The 13,414-nt window shown below is 35.7% G+C and overlaps 2 protein-coding genes across 2 annotated transcripts; both read left to right on the top strand.

Moving 5' to 3' along the window:
• Positions 1-2,717: 2,717 nt before the first annotated feature.
• Positions 2,718-6,444, top strand: LOC137740109 (protein farnesyltransferase subunit beta). Its single transcript, XM_068479916.2, has 14 exons — positions 2,718-2,952; positions 3,192-3,278; positions 3,379-3,484; positions 3,667-3,702; positions 3,885-3,967; positions 4,051-4,104; positions 4,220-4,271; positions 4,389-4,453; positions 4,695-4,751; positions 4,944-5,016; positions 5,118-5,204; positions 5,282-5,444; positions 5,623-5,726; positions 5,946-6,444. The coding sequence occupies exons 1-14, from the start codon at positions 2,840-2,842 to the stop codon at positions 6,189-6,191; spliced, it is 1,326 nt and encodes a 441-aa protein (XP_068336017.2). The 5' UTR covers positions 2,718-2,839; the 3' UTR covers positions 6,192-6,444.
• Positions 6,445-7,169: 725 nt separating this feature from the next.
• LOC137739478 (CASP-like protein 4A1) lies at positions 7,170-9,712 on the top strand. The gene is made up of 3 exons (XM_068479053.2): positions 7,170-7,907; positions 8,434-8,569; positions 9,421-9,712. Exons 1-3 carry the CDS (start codon positions 7,324-7,326, stop codon positions 9,613-9,615), a joined length of 915 nt encoding a protein of 304 aa, XP_068335154.2. The 5' UTR covers positions 7,170-7,323; the 3' UTR covers positions 9,616-9,712.
• The last annotated feature ends 3,702 nt before the right edge of the window (positions 9,713-13,414 follow it).

The following is a 13,414-nucleotide window of genomic DNA, read 5'->3' as shown; positions in this document are numbered from 1 at the left end:
GCCATATAATAAACCACATAAACTTAATAAAACTGATAGTTCATAATTAATAAAACACATAATTTATACGCTACATAAACTTAATAATCATATCCACCATCTTGACTTGGTGATGGACTTCGTGGTTGACTTAGGATATAGGGTTCAGAGGATTCATCATCTTGAAATATACTCATTGAGGCATACTTTCGCAAAATTTCCTTTTGCTTACCACGTAAAAACTTCTTCCTCTCTGAAGTGTATTTGTTGAGGTCCTCCATCATGAAATTAATTTCAAACCTATTATGCTCCCTATCCCCTTCTTCCTTCATTTGCAAGTGCATTCGGGCCACTTCTTCTTGGCGTGCGTTATGGCTTTCATTCAATTTTGCAATTCTGGTAGCAAAGTGTCCACTCATCGGATCTTGGGACTTCCCTTTTCTCTTTGCTTCCTTTTGCTTATCTCTTCTTAGGGGCCTTGCAAAAGAAGGAGATGAGATCATTTCATCGACACTTTTATCTCCGGCATTTGTCGGTGCAGCTTCACGTTGAAATAATCTTCCCCATTGTTGGTCCGCTTCGGTTCACCACCTCGGACAATCCTTGAGGACGTCCCAAGCATGTTGCAACTTAAAAACTTGATTTGTTGGTGTTACTCTTGTCTTGTAAATTTTCATTGCTTTGTCACCCTATGCAAAAAATACATAAAAATAATTAATTGCAAAATAATATTATGTACATGACAAATAAAATATCAAGAAAAAAAACTCACAATTTTTGTGGCGCTCCTTCCACTAGCCATGCCAACCACGACTCTCTCCAAGCTTCCCTTCCATAAAGTGCATGCTTTGTTGATAGTCTTCCACCAATCATAAACACCACCACCGTCCCGCCTGCTGTCGTTGCGGTTTTCTTGGAACTTTGCAATGATTTTATCCCACAAAACCTTTTTATTTTGATTTGTGCCAACTGCAACATCTTTGCTAACAGAAACCCATGCCAAACATAAGTAACATCTTCCTCACAGGTCTAATTACGACCTTTAATATGCTCTCTTGCCATGTTGAAATATTTGGAAATGGAAAGAAATGGTAGAAAGATAAATTGGAAGAATTGTAGGAGAAAATTGAGTTGTGTGTGGATGTTTGAACAAATACATAGGTATTTATAGAGTTTTTGGGTGAATTTTGAGTTAAATAATTTTTTTTAATTATTTTAGCCGTTGGAATTAAATTTGGACCGTTAGATATTTTTTTTTTTACCGTTATATTTGATTATATTCGATCTCAGCCGTTGGATTCAATATATTTTAAAATAACATATTTTTAAAAAATAAAATTTGAATCTGGACCGTTGGATCAACCAACGGTCCTTAAATTGTGGCCATTCGATGCGGAAAATAGACATTGGGCTCGAGGAAGTGGCCGACGGTGGGCCCCCCACTGTTGGGAGCTGAATTGATGCGGGTCACATGGGGCGCATCGGCGAGTGGGTAGGGCGAGAGTGGCCCAAATGTAGGCGAGTCCATGTGTTTTGGGGGGGGGGGTGGTATTTGGCCCAGCTTTAGCATTGGGCTTTTAGCCCAATGTTTTAGCTTGGGTTAGGTGGTGTTTGGGAGGAGGAGAATAAATGAGGTAATTTGGCATTTAGTCCAGGGTTGGAGGTGGTCTGACGGGAACATAAATAGTATATCATGTGTTTTAATAGAAGTGATGATAAATTTTATTTTTTAAGTTATTACTGTTTAGCACACATATTCCACTATTTGTATAATGACATATGATGTACCACCCCGTAAACTGGTTACACTGAAAAATCTCACGTACATATGATATCAATTTGGTCAAAAAATTGCCCAAAGGCATTCTTACGTGGAAGAGACATCCACTAATTGGACCACATGGCAAGTACACAGTGGTCTAAACTAGTTATGCCTTATCTACTGGAGGTGACATCAAGGAGGCGGAAAGGAGAAATTTTTTAGTATTTCAAAAACACAGTTTAGTAATGTTATAAGTATTTGGAAATTTGAATTATTTTTTTCAATCAATTGTATTAAGACATTTTGTGTACCCGATCGTGTTCACAGCACAATAAAATTTTCTCTACGGAATGGAAAACTTATCTAAGTTATCTTCAACTAAAAAGTGGCACCAACACAAGTTTTATGTCGATATTTGAAGAAGTTTGCAAAATCAAATATAACCTATGATTTATAATTATAATGTTTGTCATGGATGCAATCGTTGAGTCTTTACAAATAACATTTTTTCGTGCACTTAAGAAAAATATTATAAGTAATTTGAAAACAATCAGACAATTAATTGATTCATAAGCATTTTTATGTATTTTTAAGACGTAGAAAAAAAAGTCAAAAGATAAAGACATTGAAATTTAAAAATTTATGAAATGTTTTATATAAATTTTGAAAAGCTTATAATGCGGTCAAAATTGTTTGAGAACAAGTCTTTCAAATTTTTCTTGGTGTAGAAATTCGTAAAATCGATTAAAAGCTTATTTGGATATGTTTTTAAAATGATTAAAGACGTTTTTTATGAAAATATTTTTGAAAAAAATTCTTAGTAAAAATATTAGTAAATCCTGAAAAAAAACACTTAAAATGCGTCTTGAAATAAGCACATAACTGGTATTTCTTGTAAAAAACGCTTAAATGTTTTTCCAATATATTTATCATTTACGAGCCCAACTCGTGACATTTATACATAAACTTTAACTAAGCCCAATTAAACTCCGTTCTTTTTTCCTCAGTTAACTCCGCTTGCTGTTTGTGCGGAGTAAAGCGAACTCAGAACTGCAAAACGGTGAATTTAAGTGGAAAGTCAGTCGGAGGACGGCGGAGATGGAGCGTCCGACCGTCACTGTGACTCAGCGCGATCAGTGGATGGTAGAAAGTGAGGTCTTTGGGATCTACGGACGCTTCGGCAGCCTCCCTCCCAAAGCCCAATCCGTCATGTAAGAAAAAAGCTTCCAACTTTGCACTCTCAATAAATCCTTTGGGTTTACAAAGAATTTCCCTTTTTGTTGTTGCTTTTTTTTTTTTCGATGCGAGCGATATTCTACTTTAAATTAATATAATTGAACTGTGGGGATGGGGATTCAAACTTGTTTATTTATTGTTTTTTTAAATTATGGGGTTTTGTTGTGGAATTTGATGGATTTTTTTGTTGTTGTGGGGTTCTTGGACTTTGAAGGATTGAGCTTCAGCGTGATAGTCACATAGAGTACTTAACCAGAGGACTCATAGGACTCCCTTCCTCCTTCTCCGTTTTGGATGCCAAGTATAACTCTCTCTCTCTATTAGCAGACTTTCTTGGTATTGTTTTGATTGAGGTTTTGATTTCTACGACATGTTCAATTGTTGTGTACATTTGTCTGTAGTCGGCCTTGGCTTTGCTATTGGATTCTACACTCATTGGCTTTGCTAGGGGAGTCTGTTGATGATGAACTTGAACGGAATGCCATTGATTTCCTAAGCCGTTGTCAGGTATGCGAATAATCGATTGTAATTTGTATGACAATCTTACATGTTTTATATGTAATGTAACGAAGGGCCGGTGTTTTAGTTTGCTTCACCACTAAGAACAACAAAAAAAGAAGTGATCTTTAGTGTTTTGTTAGCATGGAATGGTATGTTTAGATTGTCATGAAGTTGTGTTTTGCTTCCAGGACCCAGAGGGTGGATATGGCGGCGGACCTGGACTGGCAAGTAAATTGATCTCATTATTTTCCATTTTTGGCTTAGCCAATGGTCTCTCGTTGTTTAACTCTATTGGCGTTAGTTGTTATAGCTTGACTAGGCTTATACAACATTACGTATCTACTCTATTATATGGTGATTTGCATTCTTTTTCTTACAATTGTTAGCGTGTTCTCTGATTTCCCAGATGCCACATCTTGCAACAACTTATGCTGCAGTTAATGCACTTATAACTCTCAGTGGTGATGAGGCGCTTTCATCAATTAATAGGTGGTCAGTTTATCCATTTAAGAAAAAATACTTTTTCACAACAGTGCAATTCATATCCTTTTGGAAGTGATTTGTCTTTTCAGAGGTGAACTCTACAAGTTTTTGCGGCGAATGAAGCATCCAAGCGGCGGCTTCAGGTTAGATATCACATTGATTTGTGTGGTTCTATAGTTTGAGGACATATATGTTACGTACAATGATCATTTCAGTACCTTTGATATACTTTTACCATCACTAATTACTTCTTTTTAGGATGCATGATGGTGGAGAAATTGATGTCCGGGCTTGCTACACTGCGGTTTCTGTTAGTCTCTCTCTCTCTCTCTCCATCCTTTGTAATGCATTATAGTTGTGTTCTTTGTTACCGCCTTGCTATATGCTTGCTTAATTTTCATCATGACAATTTTACTCATCCTTGCAGGTAGCAAGCATTTTGAACTTTTTGGATGATGAACTGGTTCATAATGTTGGAAGTTTCATCTTAAGGTTGCTTACCGAGTCATTCATTTTGTTGAAAATAAATTTGGCTCAGTTTGATATTTTGAAGTATGTGTTGTATTGTTGTTGTGATACCGTGGAGTGCTTGTCCAATTGTTCTTGATTCTTAGACATCTGTTTTTAATTGAAATTCATTTTATTGCCTTTGTGTTGAGTCATGGACTGAAGTTTTTTTTTACTTGATACGAATGGCTTTAGATCTTGGTTAAATTAAACATTATCTTTGCAGTTGTCAGACGTATGAAGGTGGTATTTCTGGGGAGCCTGGTGCTGAAGCCCATGGTGGGTATGTTTCAGACTTACATGACAATTTTTTTTGTCCGCCTGTCTTTATGTTCTTCCCATTTATGTATTTGGAAAGATTGCATAAGCTACTAATGTCAAATCATGTGAAATATTAGGACAATGTATTTTCACTTCCTTTTACATTTTCTATTCGCTCATAGGTCTGACAAATTTTTTTTTTTTTTTCCTTCAGGTACACTTTTTGTGGGGTAGCTACAATGGTTCTAATCAATCAGGTCAATCGTTTGGACTTGCCTGGACTAATTGTAAGAAAATTATCCTCTCTTTTAAGCGATGCGGATTACAGATATGAAAATTTGTTTATCTGCTTTTATTCTGCTGTTAGAGTAGTTTGTTATGGTATTAGGATTGGTTGGTATTTCGACAAGGGAAGGAGTGTGGATTTCAGGGGAGGACTAATAAATTGGTCGACGGTTGCTACTCCTTCTGGCAGGTGATTCTTTGTCTTTTCTTCTTGAGGATCCTTCTCAATCATAGTTGAACGTATTACGTTAACTATTCAGTGACCAGGGAGGTGTTTTTCCATTATTACAAAGAGTATGTTCAACTATTGATGAACAACTCGCGCTTCGGGATGCTGGAGGTCACTGTACCAAGGATGGCCCACAGACTTCTACAACATCTAATTTATCTGAAGAGGGGAAAATTTTTGAAGGCACCAAGTCTCCAGGAGGTAGGCTGACAGCTTACTTAGGCGCATTTAAGATGTTCTCCCTATCCTTTACGAGAACAGATTCGCCTTTTTAAACCCATATTTTCTGCTCAATCTTCTAATTTATGTGTTACGAGGTTATCTTATAAATTTATAATTTTCCTGTTCTTATATGCATGGCTAAATGTTTCGTGTGCAGTGAATTTGAATGACATCGGCTATGATTTTCTCAAGAGGCCTGTAAAATTGGAGCCACTTTTTCACAGCATCGCATTGCAACAATATATACTTCTATGCTCACAGGTTCGATGTTTAACATATAACTTTACACTGTAACAGCTGAATGCTTGACTTGACAGGTTTTAAAGTGAGAACTTATTTCTCCATCATTATACTAGTTATCGACAGTTAAGCTGTATCAGGATGCATCTCAAGCAACGTTATCTTAATCGTTCATACTTCTTATTTATAAGTTTCTTACTTCCGAGGGGGTAACAAATCAATTTGATTTTGTCGATGCAGGAGGAGAAGGGTGGAATGAAAGACAAACCCGGGAAATCTCGAGACTTTTATCACACATGCTATTGTCTAAGTGGTCTCTCTGTATGTCAACACATTTTGTCGAACGATGAAGACTCTCGGGTGTCGCCTTGGGTAGTCATGGGTCCCTATTCCAACTTGTTGGAACCAATTCATCCGCTCTTCAATGTTGTCCTAGAAAAATACCATGAAGCAAGGGAATTCTTTTTCGAAGAGACTGAGCAATAAACTCGTCGGAGGGAGGAGTTCTTCTGTCTGGACGCCCGCACCACGTGACTGTTTGGCCAAGACTCGTTCGGTAGGGCCGCCGTCGGATTGCTTAAGGGCTGGATGAATGATGCATAATTTAGGCTTGTAACATTAATAATTAAGGGCATAGTCTTTGCTAATGTTTCTGTACTTGTATGAATAATGTATTCTTATTTATGTAAAAAAATAATCTAATTCAGCATTAATCCAATTCACTTGTTTTTGTTTTCAACTGATATTTTAGCAAGTTTTGTTCCCCACCACCCACCGCCCAGAACCATTTGTCCACCAGCTAGCGCTTGGCGGTGTCACTGATGGTCCCATTGACACATGTGTTGCTATAGCAACGTGAACGAGTTTTAGGTGAAACTTCAACCCAATTGCTCAATGCTGCGTAAGAAAGTTAAAAATACAAGACAACGAGGCTATTGGTTTTGGAATCGAGATCCTTCCCAAATCTTACAATCCGAAGCTGACGGACTGTAAAATCCGGATCATTTATTTTGAATCTTACGGCCTCTATTAATTCATTTCATTAGCGCATCTTATACAAACCAAAAGTCCAGATTTTGGTCCAGATTACTCGATCCATCGGCTTTGTACTATAAGATTCATAAAGGATATGAGTTCATTTGATACCGTTGTAGTACATCCTATGTAGGAATGTCATTGTGACTATATCAAGTAGAAAACTTAAAACGTATGGGTCTATCATGCCTTCTTGATCTCTCTCGAGTCTCATCACAATATCAAAACTTTAGGTACAATCAAAGATTTACTATGATACTGAGGAAATGTGAATTTACGTTAATGCACCCAATAAGCCAATTATACTTAAAATAGAAGAAGTCATTTATATGAGTTGAACTCTGGTTACATGGTGGAATCTTAAGTATTGGGAATGAGAAAGCGACAAGTGGCCTTGTTTTATTTGATGCACACTGCCTGTTGTATTCTATTTACCAGGTTCTCTAATTAAAGTCTTCTTCTTTATTTTTATTTTTTGTTTTTGGTCACTCCACAAATTGATTTCTTGAAGAAGAAAAAAAAAACTGTCAAATTGTAGATGTAGAGAAATCCCCATCTCAGACTCAGAAGTCCACACCAAAATATGGAAACAATTCCAGAAGACCAACCAGAAACACCACCACAACGCAAAGAAGAAGAAAAACACAATGAAAAACAACAAGTGAAAGAGGAAGAAGAAGAAGAAGAAGAAGACAAGCAGAGCACCCCAGAAACACCATCTCCTCTGTTCCACTCACCATCTCATATGTTCCAAACTCCGTCTCCACCGTCCGATTCTCCAATAACCCATCATACCTACCACACTCATGAGCTCAGAGTCGCGCCTGCAGACACCAAGCCGGCGTCGCCGCCGCTGGCGCCTCCCCAGTCCTTCAGGGCCGAGCCCAAGGTTGCGGGACCCGATTCCAGAGATGGGTCTGATTGGACCCCGGAGGCTCGGGAAGAAAGTGGCGGTGGAATTGGCGGTGGTTCGGGTGTAAATATCCGAACTTTGAGACCCAAGTTGTCGATACTGAAGAGGTCGAGGAGGGAGAGCATGGTGAGGAGGGCTTTGTTTGGGTTAAGGATTTCTGGGTTTGTGTTGTGTTTGATATCTTTCTCGGTTATGGCGGCTGACAAGAGCCAAGGTTGGGCTCTAGATTCCTTCTATCGCTACAAGGAGTTCAGGTTTGCCACTTTTCAGTTACACACTCATATCGAGAATACGAAAATGTCACTGAAACGGCATCCAAGTCAATCAAATACAGCCGTACTTTTGAAATCTAATGAAAGTGTGTGATTGTCTTGGATAACACAATACCGTATATAGCGTTACAGTGATATTTTCGTATTTATCTTTTACGTCTATTTGTATTGCAATAAGCTGTGTATTTTTTTGGAGCTAACAGTGTTTTCTATCAATAAAAAACAGCCTAACTACATTTAGCGGAAAATTAAGTATTTTTTTAAGAAGTATTTGGATTGTAAATAAAAACACTTTTAGTATAAACGCCTATTAAGCGTGTTTTTTAGAAAAACAATCCTAGCTACTGACTCTTTGAAACATAAACAAAGCTTTGTACTTTGAATAGAATTTCACCATTTCATAGAAATTTCTGTTGAATTATTAGTTTTTTTTGGGCAAAATTGTATGATGTTTTGGAAAAGATGGTGAAAATGGACAAGATTATTAATTGGATATGTGAATTCGCAGGTTCTGCTTGGCAGTGAATGTGATTGGATTTGTGTATTCAGGGCTGCAAACGTATGACTTAACCTATTTCTTCACCAGTGGAAAACATATAATCCAGCACCGGCTCCGCTATTACTTTGATTTCTTGTTGGATCAGGCAAGTGATTACTTGTCCTTTTTACTGTAATTTAATTAATGATTCTACCTAATCTATCCCCACAAAGTGCTGCTTTTTTCGAGATTTTTCAATGCGTTGAGAACACAAGACTAATACTTGAAAAAAAAAACTTCTTTCTAATTGCATAGTACCATGTGTGTTTCACCCGTGTTCCGAGTACATCAAAAAATCTCTCGTTTTCTTGGCAGTTTTCCGAAAATTATAGGGACCTTAGACTATGAGGAGAGAAAATTTGTGCAAGGCAGCTGGAGCACACGAACCGTCGGACTGCGCTAACAAACCACAAGCCATATGTGTTTCGGTGAACCCACTATAAGGGCTTCCCTAAGTACTAAGTTTTTCTCCTGTAAAATCAGTCCTCCAACAGTTTGATGGCCATTACTTATTGGTTGACTATAAAAGTTATTTTCATCATTGTTTATATGGCGATGCTTCATTAGACACTTTGCATCAGTTGGTTCTTGACCTTTTTTTTATTCCACCTTTTTTATACCTTTTCACTAGCCTTTTTTCTAGGAATGATTCTGTTTGGGTGGTGTTATTCACGTACTTTTTTTTTTTTTTTTTACGCCCCACACATTCCCAATTAATTTCTGTTATTTGATGTTCTTCAATTCATTCAATTCGACGACTCAAAATTAAGAGGTGTGTATGGAAAGTAAAAAGGAATACGTGGATAGCACCATCCTTCTACTTTTCCATTTGTGTTAATACTGTTTACAATAGCTTAAAGCATACATTTGGAATTCTGCATTCTGTTTACTTGCTCTATCCTCTGTTATGTCGTGTAATCTAAATCTTAAGTTGAATGGTTTTGGTTGGCGTTGCAGATTTTGACGTACCTTTTGATGTCGGCGTCTTCATCGGCTGCGATTCGGGTCGACGACTGGGAGTCGAATTGGGGCAAAGACAAGTTCCCGGACATGGCTCGGGCATCCGTCGCATTGTCCTTCCTTGCCTTTATTGCCTTTGCCTCCAGCTCCCTCATCTCTGGTTACACCCTTTGTACTCTGAAATCTATGTAGTTTTTCTTCGTACTTAGTATTTACTGAGTTATAGATGGACAGTGAAAAGTGATATATTTTGTACTGTGTAGAGAAAGTTATGTTTGTGTTGCATCTGCGTCATGAGTCATTGATGTTTTGGCACAAAATTATGTTAATGTTACATCTACCTGAGGCTAGGAGAAATTCTTTAGCTTCCATTCCATGTCAGCCGTCCGACTGAAAATACATACATAAAGAGGATCTCCTGCATTCAAGTTTCACAGGGTCCTGTTCCGATGGACTCAAATGCTGGGTACCCCTTTGTGTTTGTGGCCGGACGGCTGACGTGGAGCTACTAATCAGCTTGAAAATTGGTTTTTTGTTGATTGAGCCGAATCTCATTTCCCTTACCTATGGGCATTACAAGTAACGAGAATGAGGGAAATGAAAATTTATGTTGATGACATGATTGTAAAATTTTGGTCGAAAATATAAAAGTGCACTTGGGTTTGTAAATAAAAGCTTTGATTTGCTTTTAATGAAAGCGCTTTTAATAAAAACGCTTAAACTACAGTTAAACATTTATAAAGTAATACCCTATAAAGAAAATAATCTCAAGTCACAAAAAATTATGGTTTTAACTTGAGACCAGTTATGTATAGAGTTACGTATAGGAATAAACACTACATTGTAATAAGTTATAATTTTTTTTATTCACGTCTTGAGGAAACTTGAATATTTCTCTAAAGTTGTTTGAGGATAAAAATATGCAATACCACAAATAGAAGTTTAAGATTAACTAAAACATATCTCTACAGTTGTTTGGGACAATGTTTTAGTTTTTAGAGTTAATGTCACGTTTTTGAGCTTGCAAATGCATAATACTTTGTCAACACAACACCTTGTCGTTAAAGCGAAAATGTTTCTAATTTTTCAAGCGTGTTTCAACTTCTTGGCATACAACTTTTTGTATTTTAATATTGTCCTCCTCCGAAATCCTATTTAGGAAATACATAATTCGTTGAAAATAAATAAGTCAATAAATAATATTTTTTAACTACACCTCTATTAAATAATACCTATCTAAAGTTATAAAATTAATATTTCTTACGTAAACAATTACTTACAAATGAGCTGACTAAGACTTGGTTTGGTACTGAGGTGATTCTGAAAAAAGCTGCTATCAAAAAAAGCTGGGAGCTATTTTTGTGTTTGGTAAACACTCAGCTTCAGCTTTTTTTTCACAGTTTTGGGTGAAAAAAAGCCAAAAACAAGAAGCTACAAAACCCAGCTTTGAAAAACGGGCTTTTTTCACATCTGTTTTACATAAAAGTTTACCAAACACTCTAATACTGCTTTTTTTTTTCAAAAGCACTTTTACAAAAAAGTTTACCAAACACTCTACTGCTTTATTTCACAGTTGCTTATTCTCACAACACAGCAGAAGCAGTTTTTTTTCAAAGCACATCAATACCAAACCAGTCCTAACTTAGAAAGTGTTGGGGTTTTTCTTCTTATATTTCTTGGAGGTGTCAACAAGAAGGGAAAAAACTTGTGATAAGGATAATAAAGGAAGAAAACTTCGACGCTAGCAATTACGGATAGGGATTGTCTGCCCTCCACTTACCATTTCTTCCTATTTGAGTGGTCACGGTTAAGTCACGTTAACATTTTATATCCATATTGGTTCTTGTCTTATTATCTTTATAAAAAAATCAATATAAAATGTTGACGTTGCTTAATCGTGACTGCTCAAATAGAAGAAGATGAGAAGGAGATGATAAATGGAGGGCAGATAATCCCCATCCAGCAATTACGATCTTGCGGTGTGTTGATGTCAGAGACTCAGATTTGAGTAAAAGAAAGAGAACATCAATCGCATAACATGTTGCCGCACACAATGAACCTCAGATAAACAGTGCACTTGGGTTTATAATAAAAACTTTGATTTGCTTTTAATGAAAGCTCTTTCAATAAAAAACGCTTAAACTACAGTAAAAATTCTCTAAAATAATACACTACAAAAGAATAAGTTTAAGTTGCAAAAAAATTATGAGTTATAATTTTTCTTAGTCTCATCTTAAGGAAATTAAAATATTTATTTAAAGTTGTTTGAGTACAAAAATATGCAATACCACACATAAAAGTTTAAGAGGAACTAAAACATTTCTCTAAAGTTGTTTGGAGCAATGCTTTAGTTTTTTGAGTTAATACCACGACTTTGAGTTTGCCGGTACGTAGTACTTTGTCAACATAACACCCTTTGATTAAAGCTAAAATGTTTTTAATTTCTCAAGCATGTGACAACTTCTTGGCCTGAAAATTTTGGTATTTCCATTTTGTTCTCTCTGAAATCCTATTTAGAAAATACAGCATTTATTAAGAATAAATAAATCAATAAATAACACTTTTTAACTACAGTTCTATTAAATAATACCCTATCTAAAGTTATAAAATTAATATTTCTTACTGAAGCACTTACTTACAAATGAGCCAATTAACTTAGAAAGTGTTGGGTTTTTGCTTCTTATATTTCTTGTTGGAGGCGTCAACAAGAAGGAAGAAAACTTGTGATATGGATAAGGATAAATAAGGAAGAAAAACTTCCGAAGCTAGCATTACGATCCAGGGGCGTCTTGATGTCAGATCTGACTAAAACAAACAGAACACCAATTTTATAACATGTTGCCGCACACAACGAACCTCAAATAACAATGCATCTACATGCATAATTTGGCATGTTGTCGCACTGACCGAACCTAAAATTTTTAAAGAAATTGCCTTTCTCCTCTAATCTTTGTGGCTTAATATTTTAGTCCGTGATAATTAAATAATAATTTTAACCTAATTTTTAGTTTTCGGTAACTTTTTTTGAAAATAAAATTTATGTATAGATTATCTTAATTTATTTTTATGAACATTTTAGTCTTAAAATATTTAATTTCCGATAAGTAATCAAAAATCATACAAATACATAGGTATTTATAAAGTTTTAAGTTAAATTTGATTTAAATAATTTTTTTAAATTATTTTAGACGTTATTTAATTTTGGGCCGTCAAATCTTTCTTTTATAATTATATTTGATCTCATTTGATCATAGCCATTATATTATTAGTAAAAAAATAAAAAAAAAATTGAAATATAACAGTTTGATGAGTTTAGAATAATTTAAGCCAGGCTTAAATTCTGAAGAGAATCTAATCTAGAGATATATTTTTTTCCCATGACTTATTTTAGCCCATGGTTGGAGATGGTTTGGGAGGATTTTAAAGCTTATATTTTACAGACAATTAATGAAAAGGGCTTACAAACTTTGAGTTTTAATGATAAAGACAAAATAAAGGGTAAAATGAATAGTACCATAATTGACTTTTTAGTGTAAAAATATGGTTTTTCGTTAAAGTGAATAGTATCGTAGGCTTTTCGTTAAAACTCTCTATATTTTAAGTTTTACTCCATGGGTTGTAAATGATCTTAGTATAAATATTATCATTTGTTAAAAAATAATAATAATAACCTACCTAAAGTTATAAATTAATATTTCTTACGTAAGCACTTACTTACAAAAGAGCCAAGTAACTTAGAAAGTGTTGGGTTTTTTCTTCTTATATTTCTTGTTGGAGGTGTCGACAAGAAAGAATAAGAAAACTACGACGCTAGCATTACGATCCAGGGGTGTCTTGATGTCAGATTTGACTAAAAGAAACAGAACACCAATTTTGTAACGTGTTGTCGCACACAATGAACCTCAAATAACGACGCGTCTACATGCATAATTTGGCACGTTGTCCCACACAACGAACCTTAAAACTAACAGTGCATCTAGATGCATAATTT

Source organism: Pyrus communis, chromosome 9 (genome assembly GCF_041283825.1).
Source record: "Pyrus communis isolate YQ-2024b chromosome 9, ASM4128382v1, whole genome shotgun sequence".
NCBI lineage: Eukaryota > Viridiplantae > Streptophyta > Magnoliopsida > Rosales > Rosaceae > Pyrus > Pyrus communis.
The sequence above is the reverse complement of the archived record's forward strand: the minus strand, read 5'-3'. Positions and strand labels throughout refer to the sequence as shown.

Bases quoted from the DNA above. Each gene is read 5' to 3' on its own strand.
- LOC137740109 (XM_068479916.2), top strand. From the start codon at position 2,840: ATGGAGCGTCCGACCGTCACTGTGACTCAGCGCGATCAGTGGATGGTA. The intron at 4,105-4,219 runs GTTAGATATCAC...ACTTCTTTTTAG, and splicing joins CATCCAAGCGGCGGCTTCAG to GATGCATGATGGTGGAGAAA. The intron at 4,272-4,388 runs GTTAGTCTCTCT...TCATCCTTGCAG, and splicing joins CTTGCTACACTGCGGTTTCT to GTAGCAAGCATTTTGAACTT.
- LOC137739478 (XM_068479053.2), top strand. From the start codon at position 7,324: ATGGAAACAATTCCAGAAGACCAACCAGAAACACCACCACAACGCAAA. The intron at 7,908-8,433 runs GTTTGCCACTTT...GTGAATTCGCAG, and splicing joins TATCGCTACAAGGAGTTCAG to GTTCTGCTTGGCAGTGAATG. The intron at 8,570-9,420 runs GCAAGTGATTAC...TTGGCGTTGCAG, and splicing joins TTGATTTCTTGTTGGATCAG to ATTTTGACGTACCTTTTGAT.